The following is a 26,091-nucleotide window of genomic DNA, read 5'->3' as shown; positions in this document are numbered from 1 at the left end:
CCAGGGTTTCTCTGTGAGATCCACAGCCTCTGTCATTAGCCAAGAGTATTTTTTAATAGGAAGTCTGAGCAAAAACAATAGAAAAGTCTTACCTATGGTTCCATATAGTTTAAGACAATTGTAGAGTCTACCTGGCAATGATCAAAATAGATATTGATAAAGTCTTGTGAATTTATACGTGGCTAAGTAGGTTTTATTTCTGTGCTATGCTTAAGATGGAGGTGCGCGGTCTAGAACTATACTATTATTCCTTAATAGTACATTATTTACTATATTAATTAAATATTATGCTACATATATAATACTGAAAACTGTTTTTAAATAATTATTTTTTTAAGATTTTATTTATTTATTCATAGACACAGAGAGAGAGGCAGAGACACAGGCAGAGGGAGAAGCAGGCTCCATGCAAGGAGCCCAATGTGGGACACAATCCCGGGTCTCCAGGATCACACCCCAGGCTAAAGGCAGTGCTAAACTGCTGAGCCACCTGGGATGCCCTAAAGAGTTTTTTTAAAAGATTTATGTATTCATTTTAGAGAAGGAGGGAGGAGCAGAGGGAGAGAAAGAATCTCAAACAGACTCCGTGCTGAGTCTGAAGCCTGACACGAGACTCAATCTCATGACCCTGAGACCATGCCCTGAGCTGAAATCAAGACTGGGACACTCAACCCACTGAACCCCCCAGGAGCCCCTTAAAGAATGTTCTTAAGGTCAAGTTTCAGTGAAGACCAATGGATAGAAAAGAAGAATCACCAAATGAGATCAAAGAAGGAAAATAAAAGTACGGGCTTCAGATACAGTTGGATGGATAGTATTTTAGGGTCTTCACCACTGACCAGGATGGGCTGGATTCTTAAGCCACAAAATCCAAACCTCTGCTTTGAAATAGTTAAGAGAAACACATGGAAAGCTGTCAGTACCTCTTTCTCCTTGGAAAAAAGAACACACCAGGGTATCAAGAACTCTAAGCCCCTTTGCAGATCCTCAACAAGGATTAGGGTAGGTTTGTGCAGGGGCTTGCTGCCCCCATCTACAGCCGCCAAAAGCTGACAAAGATATTCCACCGTTAGGAAGGGAAATCTGTCCAACTGGATTCCCAAAGCAGACTGTAAAACGTAATGGCAATATCCAACGACCATGGCAATTTTGACCCAAAGTTGTAAAAAAAAAAAAAAAAAAAGAGAGAGAAAGAGAAAAGTTTAAAAAGCTGGACCAACTTTCTGTCAAAGTCCAAATTTACAGAGATTAGGAATAAGAGTTTCAGAAAAGAAAATATTACATAATAACGGATCATTAATAACTGCCCTGTAAGATGCTCATATATTGGCCAGAAGGCTGGAGTGTGCCATATGGGATAATGGGAATGAAAAATAAAATGGATTCCAGTTTTTGATTCAGAGATGTCATGGGAAAGGTTTCTTCTCCACCCCGGTTGGCTTTCAATCCCTCCTTAATCACCAATACTAAGCTCCAATTTAACATGGAAAAGTAGAGATTCAGAGCAGGCAACTATGGTTTGCGTAGGAAACTATTTTTCTAACTCTAAGCAAGATGCAAGAGTGGGTCATACATTCAATTTCGTGGGTTCCCAGTAGTCCTAAAATAATGATTTTAGATAAAACGATTCTCTATTTAGACATGAATAAAGACGTATTTGAGAACACTATTTCTACAGGATTAGTATCAGAAGTTAGAAGTGTCTTGCTTGCTCACCTTTGGCTTCAGGTGTGTTTGTGTGTGTGTGGGTTCTGGATAGTTCTGCCCAATACACCACAGTGAGGGTTTGAAAATCATGGCTCAGAGGATCTCGTGATAAGCCCCAATGATGTTTAAGATTGTATTCTGTGGCTACGAGTTAAAAACAAAAAGATTAAAAAAAAACTGAAAAGATAAGAAACAAGTGTTGGCAAGGACGTGGAGAAAAAGGAGCCCTCGTGCACTGTTGGTGGGAATGCAAAGTGGTATAGCCGCTCCAGCATGGAGGTTCCTCAAAAAGTTAAAAATACAATTACCATATAATTCAGTGATTCCACTACTGGCTATTTACCCCAAGAAAACAAAGCACAAATGCAAAAATATATATATACCTGTATGTTTATGGCAGCATTTACATACAAGAGTCAGGATACAGAAACAACCCAAGTGTCCATCCATAGATGAATGGATAAAGAAGAGGTGGTGTCTGTATACAACGGAGCATTACTCAGCCATCAGGAAGGAGGAGATCTTGCCATCTGAGAGAACGTGGACGGACCTAGAAGTCCATTTCACGTATGTTAAGGGAAATAAGTCCGACACAGAAAAATACTGCGACTGCACTCATATGTGGAATTTAAACAGGTAAATAATGAAACAACCCCAAAAATGCAGAAAGAGGCCCATGAAAGCAGAGAACTCACTGGTGGTTGCCAGAGAGGAAGGTAGGAGATGGATAAAATGGGAGAAAGGGAGTGGAAGAAACAGGTGTGCAGCTACGGAGTAGGTCACGGGGATAAAAGGTACAGCCCGGGGAATATAGTCAAAGGTATTGCAATAGCGTTGCACGGGGAACAGATGGTACTTACACATGTGGCGAGCACCATAGCGTTAATGTACAGGCAAGTCGAAGCGCTACTTTGTACACCAGAACGTAATACAACATCGTGTGTCAACTATCCTCAAATACATTAAAAAAAAAAAAAAAAGATTAGATCCTGAAAGAAGCACAGATTTCCCAAATTCGATCTGCAGAGGCGGCTCCCCTTTGGAACGGGGATGGTGTACAGTTGGGTTGGAGAGACAAAGGAACCCAAAAGAAAAGAAAACGCATCTAACCATCTGTCGACGGTGACATGGGTATTTCCAGGGCATTATGACGCATCCCTCGTCGTGCCAAATTTGCCGCCCATCCTGGCCTTTCAGACATCTGGGCCATTATTCATCCTCAGCAGAAGTCGACACAGTGCAGAATAACCGCAAGAACTCCATTTTCTGCAGGGCAGGTGACCTTTGTCCACTTCGCACTTACTGGAGTGACCTCGCGTCTTCATCTTGGCCTTTTGCGGCGCCCCCCCAACCCCTTTTCCCAGGCCCTGATTTTAAGCAGCCTGCACACAGATTCTGATTCATTATGAAGAATTGTTTTCCAGCCAGTGGCTTTCTGAGACATTGCTCCCCAGGGTGCCGTAAGGGCTGACTTTGCACCGGGCTCGGAGCCAGATGCTTATAACGAGATACGAAAGCCCGAGTCTTTTCTCCATTATGTCCTTGAGAACTAAGATCGTTTCGGGTGAAATTCAAGACCCGGGCGGGCAGGTCCCCGTGTTGGCCAATTTTTGGCTGGAGGACACACAGAGAGATGGGGAGTTGTTGCTCGTTGGGCATGAAGTCCGGGTTCTGCGAGATGATTATGTTTCAGAGATGTGCCGTCCCCAACCGGGCCTGTAGTTAGCTACCCTGGAAAGTGCGCTGAACATTCTGTTGACAGCAGATTTCCTATCATGTGTTCTTTACCATAATAATAATAATAATAAAAATAATAATAAAAGTTCATCTCAGCTTATAACCTCAGAGGGTTTATAAGACAGTTTCTTGCATGCACTTCTGGAAGGCGATTTGCCTGTTAAAACAGACGCTCAGATCGGCGGACCCAGTAGGGCTTAAGTAGATCATAGTTTTCTGCCTAACGCAAAAGCAAAGCGTCAAACTTCAAATTCTCCCAAGAATAGTCACTGTAGGTCTACAGTGTTCAACTTTTGTGCAACGTTTTCATCAGAAGGAACACAGAGAATCTGGTTCTTTGGTTTCTTCAATGAGGGTCTTATTCACTTTTTATGGAAACGTCACATGGTTCCTCGGAGTGAGCAGGAACCAGATGGAGCTTAAAGCTGGGCCGGGCGATGGATTCACAGGGAGGCCTCCAAGGAAGAACTGAGTCTTTCGCGGGCTCACTTCTACAATCTCTAAAGTGGACAGACACCAGCCTTTGCAGGGTTTGTAAGTGCTGGAGGGACGGCTGGATCATGTGACAGCCCCATCTTTAGTTCTTTGAGGAGCCTCCATACTGTTTTTCCAGAGCGGCTGCGCCAGAGTGCATTCCCGCCAACCGTGCCCGAGGGTTCCGATTTCTTCCCATCCGCGCCAACACCTGCTGTCCTCTCTCGTCTCTTTGATGGCAGCCATTCTAGCAAGGGTGACGGGACGTCTCACTGTGGTTTCAGTTTGCATTTCAACGAGACACCTGACCTCCTGTTCACAACAGCCACGATATGCCAAAAATGAGCGGATAAAGATTGGTTACATACATACAAATGTCTACCTTAACATTTTGGGGACAAGGTTGAGATTTTTTTAAACAAAAATGCAAAAGGATGGTGGCTTCCAAGGAAGTAAGAGACCTGCATGAACAGAATATGTGCTTTGAAAAAAAAAAAAAAAGGAAAAACCCTATGAGAGCATCTAAAAAGGGCAAGGACTTACTCCCCAGATAATTTCTCTCCGTCCTTCAAGAACCCTCTGGTTTTCCCCCCAAAATACATGCACGTACACACTACACCGTCTCCCAAACCACAATGTCACCACAAAAGCACCTAGTCTAGAAATTCTGGAGCATTCCTTGCTCACAAGGTTTGGAATCAGACCCCATAGTTGTTCCTGAAAGATTCCCTCTTCCAAGGGATTTCCATGAGGAGGGGAGGACAAGCTCCATCAGCAGGTGAACAGGCTCCTGTGTGACCATCTGTTTGTTGAGATGTTCTGCTACGTGGCTGCAGCAAGTGCAGTCACCATTACCACTGATTCCGGGTTGACCTGAGTGACGAAGGCAGGACGTTTTTGGCAAGCAGCAGGTGGTTTGCAGAGCCAGGTGTCAAGCTAGGTGAGTAAAGAGAACGTGCAAACAACTTATTTATTGATAATGATAATGGCAGCACATTTTTAACTCACTGCAAAGGCGATATGCCAGGTCACCCTTGGGCACTAGATGAGAATCTGGCCAAGGATGGCCTGAGCAACAAATTCGGCTCCTGAACTGTGTTTTTTTTTTTTTTAAGATTTATTTATTTATTTATTTTTTATTTATTTATTTATTTATTTATTTATTTATTTATTTATTTATGATAGACATAGAGAGAGAGAGAGAGGCAGAGACACAGGAGGAGGGAGAAGCAGGCTCCATGCCGGGAGCTCGACATGGGACTCGATCCCGGGATTCCAGGATCAAGCCCTGGACCAAAGGCAGGGGCCAAACCGCTGAGCCACCCAGAGATCCCTGTTTTTGTTTTAATAAAACTTTATTGGAACACAGCACGTTCATTTACAGATTGTCTAGGGAAGCTTTTGTGCTGAGACCTGGTGTGTCCTGCAACATTGAAAAAAATGACACAATAATAACACATTGTGTATCATATACTTGAAACTTGCTTAGAAGAAAGAATTTGAAAGTTCTCAGCACAGGGCACCTGGGCGGCTCTGTGGTTGAACATCTGCCTTGGCTCAGGTCCCGGGACCGAGTCTCACGTCAGGTTCCCCGCAGGGAGCCTGCTTCTCCCTCTGCTTATGTCTTTCATGAATAAATAAAAAACATCCTAAAAATAAAAAAAAACAAATTCTCATCAGAAGAAAAAATATGTTTACGACTCTATGTGGTGATAGATTCTGACTACGTTTATGGTGGTGATCGTTTTGCAATATACAGAGATATCCAATCATTATTGTACGTCCAAAACTAATATATCATGTCAATTATACCAATAGTAAACTAGAAGTTAAATTTAAAAAGAGACACTGCTGACTCTTGAACTAGATGAACCCAGAAAAGCTTGCCTTATAACCAAAGAAGCAGACCAGAGTCAAGTGTCTTAAAAGATACAAAGTTTTTATTAAACAAACCTGGAATGAATAGTATTATTACATAAATTAGGCAGCAGTAAAATTTTCCTAGGGTATATATATATACAAATCACAGTGATTTTCATTGTGCAAGAATTGAAAGAATTAGCAAGACTTTTTTTTTTTTTTTTTTTTTTTTTCCACATGAGAAGCTGGGATGACCCCACAGGGCTCCCAGTGCTGGCTCGCCGGGGCGCACCGCACCTGCAAAGGCACTCCATCTCGCATCTGCGGCATCCCACGGCCACCCGGGGGCCCCCGACACGTGCACGGGTGACCCGGCCAGGCTGCCCGTAGCACAGCGCAAGGAAGAAGGAAGCTACGACCGCTCTGCAGAGCTGAAAAACCATCTCAGAGGACGAGACGCCCTGAGTGTCAGAAGGCTTGAAATCCCATCTGCTAACACACACACACACACACACACACGCATAATGACTTTTCCTTTAAGTTAACAGTCGTGTCCACCAGGGAAGAGCCAACGAAAGCGTCACAGAATGCGTTACAACAGGACAATTGACAGGAAACCATTACAGCACGTTTGCCTTTGACTGTGTAGGACCTTCCCTTGGATGCAAGCCCATGGGGTCTGCAAAGCAAACTTGACAGGGAAACGTGACGCTTGGTGATATCACCCCTCCTGCACTCCACCCCCATCAAGACACACGTGCACACACGCACACACACATCAAACTACCCAAATACATTATTGACACAACCGTTCATGTGCTTGTCTTCTCGGTTTTGGTAAGTGGACATCGTCCACTGACAGTGAAGCAAAGACAAGGCCTTCTCATCTCCGTAAGAAACGGGGACACGCGGCACAATACCCAGGACCCGCCCAACGCCGATAAAACCCATACTCTCGGTGGATGGACCTCCGGGAAAAAGAACTCAGGCATCATCACGTTCTAAATCTGCACCGCGGGAGCCGTCAGGGGCTTCTGAGAATGCACATCATTTGAGGATGTCAAATCAATTGGTTGGGGGAACAACAACAAAAAATCCAACCAAGTATTTTTCCTGCACTACAGTAACCAAGAAATGTCAGAACAAGAATGTCGATGTTGTCGTGGGATTGGACACAGACTGAAGCACTCCCCGGGGCGGGCAACCCTCAGTGCTTAGCGAGTGGGGGCTCTGGGGCCTTCAGTTTATGGCGTGGAGCCATAGTTTCACAGTTAAATTGGTCCAAGATCTAGAGGCAGCGTAGGTCATACACAGAAATGGCAAACGCATCCCACACATCCCACGTTCCCGCGACGGCCCAGCGGTACCAGCGATCCTGTCGTTGGTGACCAGGGAATGAGGCCTTGAGTGTAGAGCACAGAATGAAACAGAACGCTGTACCAGGTGCTCACGGACAGATGGGTGAGGGGGTGGTGAGAAGAGGATGTGAGCCGGGCACATCCATCGATCTCATTGCCGGGCTTTCTTGCGACGCATCGACAGGTCAACAGCAGAAATCGCGATGCGCGCATTGGCCCAGCAGATACGTTTCTGCCCCGGCAGGACCCTCACGTGTGTTCTGCAAGAGCTGGAAGTCGCCCAACGCAAATGGAGGATATGCTGTACGGCCGGTGGTGATTTAATTTCCTTCTTGGCTCTGCAGACCGTGTGTCCAACCGGGTTAGTGACAATCCCCTTGGAAAAACAACACCCGCCCCAACACGCTTCTTCGCAAGACATGCGTTTCCTGAGGAATTTCTTTTTAATGGTACGTGTATTTGAGAAAAATATTGCCAACTCATAAAATTGCATAGAACAAAAGGAGTCTGTAGCTTTTCCCCGATGCGAATTTTGCGAATGTTTCCATGACGTTTCTTCTCGTGACTTCTGCGCACGGATGTTTGACCAGATACCTGAAAATTGAAGTGTCCCCACCCGAATAAAGTATTTCTCAATTATATATGGTGAGGGTCCCATGTGTTTGGGACTCATTTTGATTGAATCAGTCTTTGCATTACGTCACTCTGTGTAATTTAACAGTCCGGCCACGGGCAGTTAACACACGGCATGTGCCACTTTGAATATTGAAATGGCAAAGACTGAGTTTAACACCATCTGGTATTCTTGGAATCCCCTTTAATTTTTAATTTGTTTTGCATGGCGGATGGCTGATGACAATGTTTTTAAAGAACTGTGTGATCTGTGCATTCCAATGTTGGCGTTTTGTGAGTCTGTGTGTGTGCGTATCTGTCCAAAATTAAGGCAATGTATTTCATGCTTCCTTGAGGCTATTTTCATATCCTATATTAAATCCGGGACGGTGAGAATTAAACCTGAAAATATGCGTATGGGTCAATGTGTATCTATGTACAACGTTTTACCGTGTTCAAAAAGGTGTTTCATTTATTTTAATTTTTTGAAGCACGGGGCTCCAAGATAATAATAATTTACTTTTACAAGTCAGAGGACACGAGATCTTTGCTTTCCCTCATGGGTTTGTATCTCAGTGCATAGGTCACTTTGCTGACTTAGCCTTGAAAGAGCCAATGATCAGTTAAGAAACTTCATGGTGAACGTATAGCCGGTTCTGGCACCCGACTTAATGCAAACAGCATGGGCATTGCTCAGTACAGGCTAAAAAACACTGTTCTGTTGGAACATCCAGACAGCACGCCTTGTGAAAATAATTTTTCTTTGAATTATACATTATAAAGAGTTTATTTTACTAAATCTTGTCGTCACTCTGATCTTATTGGATTTGGATTTGAAGAGCAGCTCACGCATGAGAAAGGAGGAGATACCGAGTGGCTTCGATTTCAGGGTCTTGTAAAGCTTGGATGACTGCGTGTGTTCATCACCTCATCTTCCGGCACACAGAGCCCCGGCCTTCCAACTTGAGAGCAGTATCTGCTCAAAGCTGCTAAACGACTGGATGGCCATCGACATTTTGCTGCTTAAACCCACGTGTGACTCTCCCCCACGGCGGCTCTCTGCTTCCGTAGATGTGCTTGCAGAAGAGAGGTAGGAAAGCTCACACAGAAAGAAAAGGCCTTCCCAGGCCCAGCATTGGAAAACAACGTGTATGATGGTGAAGAATCCACGAGGTGACTCAAGAACGTGGGAGCTGGAGACACCTTGAGAGGGTCCACAGTCTTTCGTCTTCCTGCATCCACGTGCACCAACATATCTCCCAGGGCATGCACATGCTGACTTTTCTGGACCCAGCATGGGAGAAGAAAGGGTATGCAAGGGGTCTTGGAGGTCTGTGTGGGTGTCCCTCTGCAGTTGTTGAAGGGCCTGGTGCCTACTAGAAAGTCATCGTTGACACCTACTACCAGGCACGTCACAGGTGTGAGCAGCTCTGTTTGTCCAGCTGAGTCACGGTGAGCAGAGGATGGGCAACCTCTTGAGATTCACACAGCAAAGTTCAGAATGAGGAAGAGAAGCACAAGACAGAAGCCAATGGATCATGGAAAGCACGGACCTCTAGTCCATGCACCGTTTTCTGGGAAGACGCACATCTAGCAACACGCTCCCTGGAGCCCAGTCCACAACTACCTTTCATTAAGTCAATCCCAAGGGGAAAACACAGTGCAGGGTGCTCGTCGTGGTGTCTTCACGATCAGGTCCAGAGAGGAAAACATAGAATCCCAGCCCTGAGAAGTCTCTACAGGGCCGCCCTACCTATGATAAGACCAGAGTGTGCAAACTAGTCAAACGCTCTCAAACTGAACATTTATGGGGACAGGAACAAGAGAGGCTAATTTTAACGACGCTGAGAGCTTACATCCTATAGCTCATTGGTGTCTTACTTTTTCCCACAGTGAAAGTTAGAAGAAAACCTTGGCATGAAGGTCATCCATGCCACTGAGGCAACATGGAAAGTCCTTTGTTAGCTTCTGCATTTTGTTTAAGCTAGAACTCAACTGGATTTTAAGAGGAAGCCACCCGTCCCCTACCCTCACAACGGAATATGAAATTTCTGGATATAATGCAGGAAATTTCTGAACCGCGTTCAATTCCTTGAAGAACGTTAATGGCTATTGGTTATTCTAAGACTCAAATTCGAATTGATAGGTCCTCCTCTTCCCCTATTGGCTTCAAGACCTAAAGTCACTAGACATGAAGTACTAAAGACATGGGATGTGGACCACCCCACGATGTTTTCTCCACAAACTACAAAACGCACAGAAGATGATAAAAAATACAACACGTCCTATCTGTTGCAGCTATTGTCGCCAAGAAACACAGATCTGGAAAGGGCAATTTGGAAAATAATCACAGGCTCTGCTGAGTATGAAGATTTACATCACGGCACAATTCCTGTGCACCAGTCATATGGTCTTTTTACACCCGCACACACACACGCACACGCACGCACACGCCACCTGTGGTTATAACTGAACGCGCTCCATTTAAACTTATAAAGTTAAGTCTATGAGGAAAACCAAGATATCACAGTAGGTTCATCACACTAAGAGATAAGATAAAATCTACAACGAAACAATTTTCCAAAATGTCCTACTGTGCAGTAGATTTCCAGTTGCTTAAAGATGCTTAATTTCCAGTTGCTTAAATAATGCCAGGTCCATGACTTTGTACGGATCTCCAGTCTCTTTATATACATCCTGACGTACAGAATTCGGAAATGTCTTTATCCCACGGACATGACCCTTCTTCAGGACTCGTGTGCAGCTCTTTGTCCCCGGCAGGCTTCAAGCCATCCTGTGTGCCACATGAAATAAGAGAAAGGACTTTGTTAGTTTTCAGAATGACAGGGTACGTTTTGTCATAATCATACTCATAACTCAAAAACGACTCAATAAAACACACACACAAGAAGAAACTTTCCATTGAAATTCTTGCAAAGACCCACAAGCAGGAATTCCAAGGGAAGGGAGATGCTTATTAAAATAATTAAGCTGTGGGGCGCCTGGGTGGTGCACCGGGTTTAGCATCCGACTCTTGATTTCAGATCTCGGGATCGTTAGATTGAGCCCTACCTACATCGGGCTCCACGGTCAGTGAGGGGTGTCCTTGAGAGTCTTTCTCCTTCTCCCTCTGCCCTTCTCTCTCTAAATAAGTAAATAAATCTCTAATAAAAAAATTAAGCAGTATTTTAACGGTGGGTCTCAAATGTGATATGATGGCATCATGCATACGACTATCCCATGCTCATCTATGCTAAGAGAAGACATTAGATGGATTGCACAAGCAAAACCAGGTTCTGCTCGATGTGCTTTGCTGCAGACCCTTCCAGCTCGACAGAAAACATTCCATTATGAAGCCAAATAAAAGCCAAAGTGTGAGGTCTTTCCATGCCAGGTGTGCTAACAGCGTGCTCCAAGGGCTGAAGAGATGTGAGAATTCACTTTCCAAAGACAAGTGTCTTTCCCTCCTCGGCTCTGGAGGGCAGTGATGAAGCTGCACTTGTGTCTCATCACTGGGAGACATTTTTTGCTTCATGAAGGAATACCTTCCTGCACTGGCGGTTGCGCCTGGGCACTTGGTGCTGAAAACTCAGGGCTCTGTGTGTCGTCCCTCGACCCCACCACCGTGTACAAAACGCTGAGAACACATGAAAATGTTAACATGTCCAGCTGCTCGAGGATGAGACTGGGATCCAATGTTGTGGAATAAACAGATCAGGGAAATGATTTCTTGATTTCCCAAGGTTCGCCAAGGAGGTCATCGCAGTGTCCCCACTACTGGCCCAAGTACGTCCACAATGATTCCAGGTGCAAAAAAGAAAATGCCGTTTGTGCATCCGTTCCCAAGGACATGCCCCACCTGGAGAAGTTATTCCTATGTGCAGAAATGAGCTTTATGAAAGGTAGCTGGACCAGCTGGGGGCATGATTCTCAACCGTGAATAGAAAACTATCCACTGAATACATGACAAAACCCATCGGACAGCAGCTCTGTGTTTCCCTAAGTCAACTAAACAGTGTGTCGTTTACAAAAAGGCCCCAGCCTCTGGCTATCAATGATGAGTCTTCCACCAGAAAGCAATCCACGTCTTCCAATCATTGGAAGATGCCTGAATAAAAGTAATTCATAAAATATTATGGGCAAATCACTCAAAATTGAAGCAAGCGAACAGAACACACACACACAAAAAAACAAAACCAAACTTAGAAACATCTTTTGTCTTTAAAACTCATGAACTGGACTTCACTAGCTTTGCAGAAATTGGAAAAGCTAAAAAGAGTCTTCATTTTAAGAGCACCTCAGGAGAACGATGATTATGTGTCGAAAAGACTAAAACCCATCGAGCAGATGTGTTCCTTTCTCATCCACACAGCCATCTCTTTCTCTTATTAATTTTTTTCTACTATGTTTTAACTTTTAGGCAGGTTTCCTCTCAGTATTGGCGTGGCAATACCAGCCCAGAGCGGGGTTCTGGTGGCACCATGCCTGCCTCCCCGCCAGGGTTCTATAGTGCTATCGTCTGCACACGGTATTGACCAATTATTCCTCCCACTCCTCATAAGTGCTGTTGGGGAGATAAACACAGGAAAAAGCAAGAAAAGTCACGGGTAGACATATCATCGGCAATATGCTCACGAGAAGGAAAACCTGATTTAGGTGGTATATGTAACCAAGCTCCTCATGGAATGGGAGTAACTGAAAGATCTTTACTACCCACATTGAAAAATCCTTCAAAGCCATACGTAGATGCCAGACACATAGAGTCATAGACTTTCAAAGGTTCAAAGAAATGAGAGACTCAAAAATCCATTGTTTTCAATGTCAAATCGAGCTTAGAAAATTCCATACAACGTGTTCCTGGGCAGCATGAGGCCGGAGGCAATGCTGTCTTGGCCGCACTGCCCACCGTGAGTCACACACTCCGGAGCATTGAGGCTGCCGCCAAGAAGGCCTCCATCTTGCTCTGCCCCACTGCTCCTGTCCCAGTGGATGAGGAATGCACCACTCGGCCAACGCAACATCCCCTTGACATGGGGACACTCAACCTCCCTGATGCGTAATTATTTTTTTTAATATTTTATTTATTTATGACAGATACAGAGAGAGAGAGAGAGAGGCAGAGACACAGGCAGAGGGAGAAGCAGGCTCCATGCACCGGGAGCCCGATGTGGGATTCGATCCCGGGTCTCCAGGATCACGCCCTGGGCCAAAGGCAGGCGCCAAACTGCTGCGCCACCCAGGGATCCCGATGTGTAATTATTGAAACAAAAGATATACCTTCCAGATGTGGGTCCTGCCCTCAGAAATTCTTGAAGACTTCCAAGTCTTTTGGAGACACTGGAGGGGCCGTGTTCCAGTCATTCTCGGGGTATGCTTCAAAGTTGGAGGTATCACCCTCGCCGCACAGCTTGGGCACGATGGGGGGCTGCAGGACCAGGGCAAGACACAAAGGCACAGTTAGGAAGCAATGTCGCTTCCAACGTTGCACACCTGGGTGGGACGTGCATCCCTTCATGTCTATGCCTTTACATAAAAGTGGAAATGATGGGGGGAGGCACAAAAAAACCAAAGCTGAATTCCCTTGGTTTATGAACGCAGAAAGCTTCGAATCAGAGACACTGCAAATAAAGTATCCGTCAACGGTGCAGGATGAGGAATGAAGGAACGAAGGATGGTGGCCAACACTTGCTTTTTTTTTTAGACTTGAGACCCACCCAGATGACCTGTGAATGCAGATTCCCAGGCCTTCCCAGGTCTGAGTGATTCTGATGTAGCTAGTCCAGCGGCCAGGGTTTGGAAAATCCCAGAAACATGTCAAGAACAATGGGTGCCAGTTTTAGTATCACTGACACCAAGCCTCAATCCTGCATCAGTAATACGAGGTCACCGGCATTGACAAAGAGGTTGGCCAAAGTTTCCCATAGAGGGCCAGTCAGGAAATATTTTTGATTTTGCAGGCTGTCGAATTTCTGTGGGGACTACTCAGCTCTGCCTCGGTGGGGGGGGAAGCAGCCTCAGACGACATGTAAATGAATGGAGGTGGCCACGTGCTAATAAATCTTTATTTATAAAAATTAGCAAGAGGCTTTGGGAAGAAATAGAACAAGGGAGTAATTCTTGGTAATGCAGACCTCCTGATATAGATTTGGTTTTTAAACAATGAAAATGTATTATTTATTCAATTAAAAAAATAAATCATTTAATACAAAAAAAATATTTAAAAGTTAAAAGCAGCTTATTGAGACATTAGTGGTCCAGGCTGAACCCAAGATTCTGGGCTAGGGGCCCAGAAAGGCATTAGCATTTCTCAAGTCTTCCCACTGACTCTAAAAAGTGCAAGGTTGAGAATGTCACTATTGACGACTCCTGTCAAAAATAAATTTCAGTTCCAGGTCGCCTGGGTGACTTGGTCAAGCGGCTGACTCCTGATTTGGGCTCAGGTCACTATCTCAGGGTCATGAGTTCGAGGTTCAAAGCACGTCCCTTGATTGGCTCCACATTCACTGAGGAGTCGGCTCGGGATTCTCCCTCTCTCTGCCTCTCACCCCACTCATGCGCACACACCCTTCCTCTAAAATAAATAAATAAACACATCTTTTAAAATATATTTATATTTACATAGTCCGTTCAAAGAACGGTGATCTAGAAAGCATTCTCCATCTAATCCACCACCATCACTGCACGATATCCGTAACTGCTGGGTGAACACCTAATCTGCGTTATGCCATCTATCATTCCCCATTAGAAGTTGGTGGGATGGGACTTTTCCCGGTCATAGTTCCAGTGAGGGACAGAGCCAAGACTAAAAAAGAAAAATCTGATGGAAAAATCTTAACTGGTTACCTCTAGATGTTTCTGTAGCACTAAGATTTCCTCTAAAAAGGGATCTTGGCTTATTGACGATTTGAGATGATCAGTTGTATTCCCCAAATTAATTATGTACCAGCCATAAATAAATGAGTCACAGAGTCAGGCTCTGCCCCTCGCTGAAGACAGGTAAAGGATGCTGAGTCACCCGTCGCCCGCGAACGTATGTTGTACCTTCAGTTTCCTTTGTGGGACCGCCTCCCAATCCACAGTTCGGAACCACCGGTGTCGCTTCACGTCATCTGCTCCATTCTTCAAAAGAAACAGGCATCATCAGGAGACAGAATTTTCACGGGACAGCAAAGAAAATATTCCAGGTAATCTCTACCTTGCTTAGTATAGCACCAAAAAAAAAAAAAAGAAGAAGAAGAAAAAGAAAAAAGAAAAAAGGGCTATGTTTTGATTAATTAATTATCCCTAGGCCGTGAGCTAGGGGGAGATGTATAAGTGAAGGAAATGAAGCTGTTTGTGTTCAGTTTGCTTTCATTCATAGTAGAAACAAATCTGGTCATTACTACCGTGAACTGCACATAAGGGTAAGACTACGGCTCAGGCTCTTGAGATAAAACGGGACAGACACATGGTCATTTCTGCATCTGCCAACTATCTTCATGTGGACCGTTTTCTTTGATATTTAGAGTCCTCATCATATAGACACGGAAACCGAGGTTCACTAAATGATATAATTGGCTCAGGGCTGCGAAGCTAGTCAGTCACATGAGTAGGACTCAAATCCACGATGTGCAACTTTAGAGATCGTAACAGCTACCCAGCAGTACCTTCCAGTTACTTTATCAGTGTATTCGCGTCACAGTGACGATGTGTTAGGGTCTGTCTGCTTCATTCTCAAGTGTGACGCCAACCGCCAACTTGCAGGGGGCATCATGGTCTCTGAAAACCCTTCCCAAGTGTTCAGCCTCCGACTCTACCCTTCTTCCCCGTTTTTATGGCCCTTGCAGTGACTTTTTTAATCGATTAAATGTTGGGAGTTTTTAAGATAGAAACACATGAATTCTGTGACACAGGAAGAAGCCAATGGATCTGAATGTAACATTAAGTTTGCGAAATATCTCCTGGAACCTGTGAAGAACTTATTTGGAAATAGGGTGTTTGCAAATGTAAGTGAAGGGTCTGCGATGAGCTTGTCCTGGACGAGGGCGGCCCTACATCCAACGACAGGGGTCCTTGTAAGATGCAGAAGAGGAGCCGCAGACATGGAGGAGTCACATGAGGATGGAGGCAGAGATGGGAAGGATGTGGCCACCAGCCCAGGGACGCCTGGGGCCCCAGACGCTGGAAGAGGCAGGCGGGACCCGCCCTGGAGCCCCTGCCCTGGACCTCAGGGGTCCTGCCCAACTTGGATCTCAGACTCTGGTCCTTTGTTATAGCAGCTACAAAACACGCATATGAGCTATCACACCGTTTATGCAACCATCCTTAAATATATTCCCGTCCACATGAGAAGTCTGTGAAAATCATACATGACGTACACATTCTCAAATGATTCATTCACACACAAACGTGCACACCCATGTTTACGGCACTATTCACAACAACCCAAGTGTCCATCAACAGATGGATGGGTAAGCACGACGGGCACCACCCATGGAGTAGGACACTGCCATGAAAAGGAACGAAGCTCTGACACCTGCTACCACGTGGACGGACCCTGAAAACGTGATGCTCAGTATGAGGAGCCACACATAAAACGTTTCCTTAAAAAAAATAAATATATAAATAAAAAAGTTGCCTTATGGTGTAATTCATTTACGTGAAAGCCCAGAAGAGGAATTCCACAGAGACAGAAAGTAGATTAGCGGTTGCTCAGGGCAGAAAGGACGGAAGGATCGGGTAACAATACCTAAGGCTATGGGATTTCTTTTTGACATGAAGGAAATGTTGTTTAACATCGACTGTGGGGATGCTTGCACAACTCTGCAAACGTATTAAAGCCGTTGGACTGCACCCTTTCAATGGGGAGGGTTGTACGGTATGTGGTTTATTTGTAGGTCAATAATGTGATTTGAAAAATCGAAATAAATAAGCAAAATACTGACGTCTTTCAGATCATCGGTGAGTTGTGTAATCATTTGGAGAGAAGAGGGGATGACCAGTTGGATAGACCCAGTTGGATTTCGCCTACCCAGACCCCCAGATTGGAAATTTGGCCCATAATTAAACACGATCACCGTGACTTTGTTTCTATAAATAGGAATGTATGGTGCCAGGTAATGAGTGTGTCTAGCGGGCGATACACATGGAAACAAACACTGACCTTCATGTTTCCGAGGCGCCTGGTTCTGTCAACAACAAGCAATTTCCTAATGAGGTCTCTGTTTGGAGGAAGGAGACAAGAAGAAGACGCGTCTTGATAAGGACCCAAGCAAACACAGCATGTCAACAGCAATAAAATCCGCCCAGCACGTTATGCATTTGGAGAGAGGATCGATTTTTCACTTTGCCTCAGCATTTTCCAGCAATGGTTTCTTCACCAATACTGGTGTCTAAATAATTTACACAAAGCTGGGCTGGCTACACAGAGGGACAGAGCGAAGGGGGAAAGGTGTATTAAATCTTTGGGCAGAAAATGAGCCTTTCAATAGAACACGCGGGAAAATGATGTGCCCGCCCCGAGCATGGCGACATTTCACTTAAAATATACCTATGAGGCTGTCCCCAAAGGGAAGACATCTGCTTTTTTTTTTTTTTAATTATTTATTTATGATAGTCACAGAGAGAGAGAGAGAGAGAGGCAGAGACATAGGCAGAGGGAGAAGCAGGCTCCATGCACTGGGAGCCCGATGTGGGATTCGATCCCGGGTCTCCAGGATCACGCCCTGGGCCAAAGGCAGGCGCCAAACCGCTGCGCCACCCAGGGATCCCAGACATCTGCTTTTAACAAAGTAAATGGCCATGCTTTGCCCTATAAAGGTCTACTTATTTATGGGATCCTGGCTGTTCGCTGCTTGCTCTCCCACAGCATACAAACTTCTGTGAGTCCCCTGAACTCTGCGGTTCCACTCAATTCTTCCTCCTAAATAGCAGGCCGTGTCGGAATACAGGCCAATTAGGATCAGGCCAGGCCTATTAGGATTTGACGTTTAAGATGAGCGTCAAGACTTTCAGAAGACAGGCTACTTGTAAGAATAAAAGGTAAGGAAATAAAAAGTGTGTGTGTGTGTGTGTGTGTGTTTGTGCATTTGCACATAATCTACTGGATACATTATGTATCATAATATCTAGACACTTCAAATAGAAACTGAAATCCCTCAGACCAATTGAAAGACCCATGGCCCAGCCTCAAAAAGACCCATGACACGACTTCTCATAATTCAGATATACCATGTGCCCCGGGGTCAGGTGCACACGCCCAGACTCACCCCAAGGCACAGGCATGGGCAGTGAAGGCAGGAAGGCTGAGATCCCAAGGCCCGTGGCGATAGATGCGAAGGTCCAGGGTCCCAAGACCCTTGGGTGCCTCATGTCTAGACTGTGAATCACCAAGCAGCACTCTCCTCAAACAATCCCAAATTAATGCATTTTTTTCCTCCTTCTCTTTCCCTACTATTTGCACTCCTGCTGGCCATGTCAGGGCATACACTTAAAGCTGTCCATACTGGGGTTGTAAATAAATGAAGTTTTACTTAAAATATAAAATCACAGTCTTACAAGACGTTATGGTTCTGAAAACAAAGGTAATGGGACGAAAGGGGCCGTCCCATGTGGCAAAGCCACGTAGGAACTCTGGAAGTGTGTGAACTCTGGGCGTGCCTGGAATCCTGGGATGGGCTCCGTGTCCGCTGGCGATCCCCCGGTTCGCGGAGCCTGAAATTCTACATCGTGTTCACCGCCCTGCCTGGCTTGTCTCCGGCCGCTCCGAGACACGGAGAAACACTGGTTAGGTATTTGTTCTACCGCGATGGCAACAAGCCCTAAAGCTTTTCTGTCCTTTCAACTGTTTAGTGTTGAATAATTTTGTGTTATAAATAATCTCAGAGTCAATGGAAAGAGACATGTGCCTGGGCAGGAAGGTGACACAGTCAGACGCCAAGCTCGTGTGAGCCAACAACAGGGGCCGGTGAGAAACGGAGTCACAGTTCTACGGTCGTGGCGCCCAACGGCAACGGTCTGGATATGCGAGACTCATCAGGGTCCTGCTTCTCAGCCAACTCACGGAGACCTCCCGATTGTGTGAAGCAGTCAAGTTTTCTCAACCGCCATCTGTAGTCAGCAATGCACCCAAGGATCCCAGCTCACGTTACCCGGAGCAAGCGCAGCAACAGCAACATCTAAGCCACACGTGTGTACTGTGGCCTGGATCCCACCAGGGTGCGTCCATACCAAGGGAGTACAGGTCTACGCCCCCCTACCTGCCCCAAGATTAATCCAGAATTTCAGGGCTCAATGGTAACCGCCAGCTGGCAGATCCGCCAATGGAAATAGGTAGATTTTAATCCAAGCAAACCACTGGGAAATTGTTGGCATATACACGAGGAAATGTTTAAAAAGTCCACATGACATCATGTCACTCAACTCTAATTGGATTTGGACCCCAGGGGGAGAAATGCTCTATAATATTTTTCACTTCTTTCTAGAGAAAATAAGCTTTGGACTGCTTCATGTCCCTTTGCACCTCGCCGTCTTGCCATTCACCGGACAAGTGCCCTCCCTTCCGGATGCTTTTTTTTTTTTTTTTCCAGACGCTTCTTTTTATTTTTATTTTTATTTTTACTTTTATTTTTTCGGATGCTTCTTTTTAAATGGAATCTCCTTCCCTTGCTCGTCTTCTAAAACTTGCCTAGTGTGTCAAACAACACAATTTTGGCCCAAGCAACCCCGAGAGACACTGCCTTCTCCTTGGACGGTGAGCCTCTGGGTGGAGCAAAACGGCCTCTGCCACAAGGAAAAGCAACCAGATGCAGCCAGTGGTCCCAGCAGCTGACCCAGTGTCATGAAATAAGTTTTCTCTGGACTCGCCTCCTACAGGTGGCTTTAAAACATAGCAAAGGGGGCACCTGGGTGGCTCAGTGGTTGAGCATCTGCGTTTGGCTCAGATCGTGATCCTGAGGTCTTGGGATCGAGCCCCGCATCAGGCTGCCCACAGGGATCCTGCTTCTCCCTCTGCCTGTGTCTCTGCCTCTCTCTCTGTGTCTCTCTTGAATAAGCTATTTTTTTAAAATAAGTAAATAAAAATAAAAAATAGCAAAAAGAGAGAAAAGTTTCATTGTTGAGTGAACAAAATGACCCCACTTGGGATCAGCAGGGCTTGATACACCCAGCACGTCACCTGGGAAATGCACTGAAAGAACGAGAAACCATGGAGCAAAAAAAAAAAAAAAAAATGTCTACCAGGTGACCAGATGGACGAAGATAACTAGACCGCCAAAAGCATTCTTAAATTTTGAAAACTTTAGGTTTTCTCCCCACTGTTACCACAAATGTAATGAACTGCATACCCTACGCTAACATTGAAACCATCGAGAAGTTCTCATAGCAGGTGTTCATCAGTCCCCATGTCAGCATGAAAAAGGAATTTAAGAATTTAAGAATGAAAATAATTTAAGACGGAGGAAAAAGATAGACCTGCTAAAGCCATCAACCCTCCTGCCAAATGCAAAACTAGCGAGAGGGGGCGGGGAGGAGGGGATGTGGAGGGGGATGGACCCTTTTCATCAAATAGCCAAACGGCTCTCTTACTAAATATGATTAACAGATGCCTCGATTGGCTAATTGTAAATGTCATTTCTCTCAAAAGGCATAAAATCTGGCCAAGAGTCACGAAAACGTTAAGTCTCATTACCGTAGAATAACGACAACCTCTTCCCTTTCTGTGGAAAGATGATGGCCCAAAAGACGAGAGGCACAGCGCGGTCAGAAGGTGATCTACCGTCCCGCTCGGCGGACGCCTGCCCTGTGATGTCTGGTCTGTGATTTTAAAAATAAACACCCCCCCCCCCTCCGCCCCGGGTGAGGAGGGAAATGGTTTACTTACTTCACACTGAAATCCAAATGTCTGGGGAAATCTATTTTGCCTGCAAGAATTTTTTGGTAAATGCCAAATGGGTTGTCATCAAAAAACGGAGGAAACCTGTAAGAAAAATAAATATCTATTTTTAGTGGAGAGTAAGCATGGAAAAATCTCTGCCTCGCAGCGAGTACTATTTCCGCTCCAAGCGGGCAAGGCATTCAAAACCTCACCCCCTTCAGACCACGAATAAAGTTCTTTATATTCTTTTTTTTTTTTTTACATTCTTTATATTCTTCATCCGTACGGCAGAATGGAGTACCTAGCAGGTGCTTAGGAAATGTGAGCAGATCAAACGGAAGAGGACGGGTAACACTGTGCCCTATTTTTCTTTTATTTTTTGGTTCAAGTAGACTACACCTCTATAGCCGCCAGCCTCTGAATCTCCATTCACATAGGTCGCATTAGGGAGCTGGGTGAGGGCAAGGCTGCTTCCTAAATTCTACCTTTTAGGCCACAAAGATCCAGCAAACTGCAGCCGGCACCCTGGTTTCGTAAATAAAGCTTTATTGGCAACGCGGCTGTGCTCATTCATTACGTATCGTCATCTACGGCAGAGTTATCATAAATAAAGATCGCAGTCCTGGCACAGAAACCAACAGACGTACCTTCTCTACTATCTTGAAACACAAGAAAAAAAATCTGAAATACACTGAATAAGAAATATACTCAAAACTGCAAAGAGCAAAAAAAAAAAAAAAAAGAAAAAGAAAAGAAAAGAAAAAAGAAGAAGAAGAAGAAGAAAATATAGAAGTAAATCAATAAATATATGCCAGGGACCTACCTATGTGCCCTGAGGCACACGTTGTACTTTTGATATTTGCTTGGAGTGATGAGGGCAAAGAATCGCAACTCAAAAGGAATGCTTTGGAAGTAGAACTGAAATAAGCCCTGGAAATAGGTTATAAAATGGAGTTTTCGTGGGGCACCTGGGTGGCTTAGTCGGTTAAGTGTCCGACTCTCGGTATTAGCTCAGGTCACGATCTCAGGGTCGTGAGATCTCGCCCCAAGTCGGGCTCCACGCTCAGCACAGTCTGCTCGATATTCTCTCTCTCTTCTTGTGCTCTAATCATATAAAATCTTTAAAAAAACCCCAAAACATAGAGTTTTCATATGACATCTTGATGGAAGATGGCAACTTTCAATAGGCAAAAAAAAAAAAAAAAAAAAATTCCGGTTGATTTCAAATCAATTTCCAAATAAATAAATAAATAAACAAATAACGAGAATATGGGGAGTGCAATGGTGGTCTTCAAAAAGATATATCTATGTTCTCACCCTGACAGTCTATGAACATCAGCCTCTTTGGAGAAAGAGTCTTTGCAGACGTAACTAAGTGAAAGATCCTGGGATGAGCTCATCCTGGAATAGGACGGCCCTACAGCCAACGATAGGGGTGCTTGTAAGAGACCAAAGAGGAGATGCAGACGCAGAGGAGGAGCCACATGAGGACGGAGGCGGAGACGGAGGGATGCGGCCACCAGCCCTGGGGACGCCTGGGGCCCTAGACGCTGGAAGAGGAGCTCAGATGTCTGGTCTCCAGAGCTGGGACAGGATGGATTCCTATTGTGAGCCACCGTGTTTTTAGCCATTTGTCCTGCCAGCTACTGGTATATGCAGTCTACACACACCGTACAAAGAAGTAAATGTGAAGTACGCCATGTGTGATAAAGGCGCGCCACAACCTTCTTCTCGCGTGACATTTCAGCTCCTCAGGGACACACTTGGGTGTGAGCACAGGCTCGGTGCTGAGAAGGCCGCAGCCGGATCTCTGAGCCACTGCATATTCGGGTTCCGTAACTACAACTTACTTTGGCCACTGGTGCTTGTAGAGCTACGAGCTACCGCGTCCTGAGAACCTGCCCAGGCCAGGCTGGAGAGGGAAGGTCTCTATGGACACAGAGACTCATCCGGTCCTCGCTGACCAGCTACACCTTCACGTTCATAGCTCCCGAGTCAACCGTCCCTGGTGGACCAGACGCCCTTTCCAACAATGGCTGGGGGAGTCGGGACTCCTTTCTCGGGTAGCGGCTCCGCCTGAGGACGCCCGGCTGTGTGATCTCACTGGGGAAATGGGCACGTTCACAAACGGCACGTTAAACACCAGGAGGGAGTGTGTCATCCATCCCTACCAACATTTATGGACAATTATTAAACAAAGTGTTCTCAGGAAGCAGGCGTTACAGGACTGTATCATGGGGAAGGTATGTGAGCGGTAGTTTAACGAGCGGAAAAAAATGTAATAAATGAGCAGTACCAAACCTTGCCCGAAGGAAGGAACGGAGGGAACGGGGATCTGAGAACGAGCCCTGCCGCAGGCCTGTGGAAAGCACCCTGAGAAATCCTCCAATCTGTCTGGGGTCCAACACGATACTTCCAGTTCTTAATTAAGCTCTGAGTGCGTGTTACGTAAGGAACCTAAAGTTGTCTATGGTGCCAGCGGCGCTCTGAAGGGCCATCTTCTCACTAGCATGAAGGAAGGTCAAGAGTTTCCTCTTCCAGCTTCATGCCAGTTTTGCTGCTTTTCCCATCATCTCCCCGTGATGGCTTTCACATATCCGCTCTACCCACCTACACCTTCCAGTAGAACGGAATGGTCCAGAAAGAGGCGCCGCGGTCGCGGTAACATCATGCTCCTGGGCAATGTCCTGGACAACCACAGGAAGGACTGGCCCTAGAAGGCGGGCACTTTGGACGCGGGTTTGAGGAAAAGAAGAAAGAGTTCTTGGACAGAAAACAGAACGGAGAGGTGGCACCAGTTCTGGGTACTTGACTTCTTCCTCAGAGAACCCCTTCCCTGGTACGTGCGCACAAAACGTGCAATGTGTCCTTCAGAAACAGTGGCCAGGACAAAGAGCCAGGCCGTGCAAGGGTTGGGGGCAGAGCAGAGAGTAAGAAAGAGTCCCAGGGGCACCTGTTGCAAGCGTGACGGCCGTGATGCTCCCTCTCACGGGAATCCTGGGGCTCCACAAGTCTCTTTCAGGAGCTTCGTGAGAGCTTTCCTTCTGACTACAGGTCTGAATGTGGATGCATTTATTTTTTATACACCTCCAGCAACCGCGGTCTGGTTGGTGTGTGTGCAGGACACCTCCAGCTGCTGCCAGGGAAACGTCCCAAGGGCAGGAGGGGAAGCAGCTGGAGGGGACATCAAGGAAATTCAGAAGTGGTCCAGGGGGCCGCGGAGTGTGCCAGGAATGGAGAGGGAGTCAAGGAACTCCCAGGAAGGATCGACTAGGCTTGTGGGACGTGCACGCTCTCGAGTCTCTCAAGAAATCCCTCCAGGAAGCCTGGACCCCCTCCTACTGGAAACGTCAAAAATGGAAATACGTTCCAGTGAACACACGGGGCTCTGCCTCGTAAGAAATGCAAAGGTCAGGTCATGGTGTTTTGGTTGCGAGTGAGTTTTAACAATTCATCATCAATTATTCTAGAAACAGAGCCTCATGATATATTAGATACTATTTATCTTAAATGCTATTGCTAGAAGAAATGTGCTAAAATTCTAGTAGAATATTAGAAATATCCTATTTCCTAATGTTCTAATACAGCCTATTCTAATATTTGAATGGATTATATCCTAAAAATATTCTAATCATTTTAATAATTGCTTTTACAAAGTAATCCTAACGTATTTACTCCATCCTAATATTATACTCTAATTTAATTAGATTTTATTCTATTTTAATTCCAATATTTTGTTATATTCTATCAATATTATTTTTCAAACTTGTATTTAGTAATAATATCTCACATTATTCTATATGTAGAATATATTTACTAGAACGTACCCCAGTAATACCGAGAAAACAGGGCAGCCCGGGTGGCTCAGCGGTTTAGCGCCGCCTTCAGCCCAGGGCGTGATCCTGGGGACCTGGGATCGAGTCCCACGTTGGGCTCCCTGCATGGAGCCTGCTTCTCCCTCTGCCTGGGTCTCTGCCTGTCTCTCTCTGTGTCTCTCATGAATTAAAAAAAAAAAAAAAAAAAAAAAAAAAAAACCCCGAGAAAACAAAGCCAGGGAACCTCAGCTACGAAGCCCTGGCCGCCAGGGTTGATTACCGTTAATCAATGCTGACCTCTAGTGGTCAATAACATTAAGGAAGGGAAATGTGCTGCTGGGCATGCGAGGGGACTCGCCTGAATGCGGGCACATAAATATTCACAACTGTGGTATCTTCTCCATAGATGGACAATGCCTGATTCATTTTAACCTTCCGCTCTCCTTGGGATTTCACGGGCTGGGGTGTCTACTGAAAAATCTGGTTCCGTGTGATTTGCCAGACACTCTGGGTTAAGAGTAATGGAAAATACAAGAGAACAGATAGATGATGGATGAAGGGACAGATGGATGGATATCTGGATAAATACTTAGGCAGACAGAATAGATACATGATAGATAGATGGGGGAGTGGGTGGATGGGTGGATAAGTAGACATAGGGATAGATGGATGGATGCATGGATGGATGGATGGATGATGGACAGATGGATCAATAAATATACAGACAGGTGCACAGAATAGATATGATAGATGGGAGAGTGGGTGGGTGGATAGATAGATGGTGGATAAGTAGATATAGGGATAGATGGATGGATGGATGGATGGATGGATGGATGGATGGGTGGATGGATAAATATATAGACAGACATGTAGACAGGATATATGACACATGGGTGACTGGGTAGATGGATGGATAGACGGATGGATGGATAGATGGTGGATGGGTAGATAAGTACATAGATATAGGGATAGGTGGATGGATGGGTAGATAGAAAGGATGGATGGATGGATGGATGGATGGATGGATGGATAGACAAGTAGAGACAAGAAAGACACATGATGGATGCCTGGATGGATGGATGGGCAGATGGATCAACAAATATACAGACAGATCAACAAATATACAGACAGAATAGATATGATAGATGGGAGAGTGGGTTGATGGATGGATAGATAGATGGTGATTAAGTAGATATAGGGATAGATGGATGGATGGATGGACAGGTGGATGGATAAATATATAGACAGACATGTAGACAGAATAGATACATGATATAGATGGGTGAGTGAGTGGGTAGATGGATGGATAGAAGGATGGATAGATGGTGGATGGGTAGATAAGTGGATAGATGGATGGATGGATGGACAGAAAGGATGGATGGATGGATGGACAAGTAGAGAGAATAAATAGACACAATGGATGCGTGGAGGGAGGGAGGGATGGATGGGCAGATAGGTAGGTAGGTAGGTGATGGATGGATGGATAGAAGGATCGATGGATGGACAAATGGATGGACAAGGAGAAAGGCAGATGGATGGACAGATATGATAGATACAGAGAGGTGATAAGAGACGACAGACACATAGATGAGAGCTAACATGATAGATGCACGGGTAGAGAGTTAATAAATAAATAGAAAAATAAATACACATTTTCACAACACTCCATTCTGGC

At 45.3% G+C, this 26,091-nt stretch overlaps 1 protein-coding gene across 2 annotated transcripts in view; it reads right to left on the bottom strand.

Moving 5' to 3' along the window:
- Positions 1-5,840: 5,840 nt before the first annotated feature.
- The window catches only part of PRKX (protein kinase cAMP-dependent X-linked catalytic subunit), a 74,264-nt gene continuing 54,013 nt past the window's right edge, over positions 5,841-26,091 (bottom strand). For both annotated transcript variants that reach the window (XM_077889132.1, XM_077889133.1), the window contains 5 exons: positions 20,608-20,703; positions 16,891-16,948; positions 14,790-14,867; positions 13,026-13,173; positions 5,841-10,542 (listed from right to left, as the gene is read on the bottom strand). In XM_077889132.1, coding sequence (XP_077745258.1) covers positions 13,048-13,173; positions 14,790-14,867; positions 16,891-16,948; positions 20,608-20,703 — 358 coding nt within the window. In that variant the 3' untranslated portion in view covers positions 5,841-10,542; positions 13,026-13,047. The remainder of the gene's footprint in view (positions 10,543-13,025; positions 13,174-14,789; positions 14,868-16,890; positions 16,949-20,607; positions 20,704-26,091) is intronic.

This window comes from Canis aureus, chromosome X, assembly GCF_053574225.1.
Source record: "Canis aureus isolate CA01 chromosome X, VMU_Caureus_v.1.0, whole genome shotgun sequence".
NCBI classification, from domain to species: domain Eukaryota; kingdom Metazoa; phylum Chordata; class Mammalia; order Carnivora; family Canidae; genus Canis; species Canis aureus.
The sequence above is the reverse complement of the archived record's forward strand: the minus strand, read 5'-3'. Positions and strand labels throughout refer to the sequence as shown.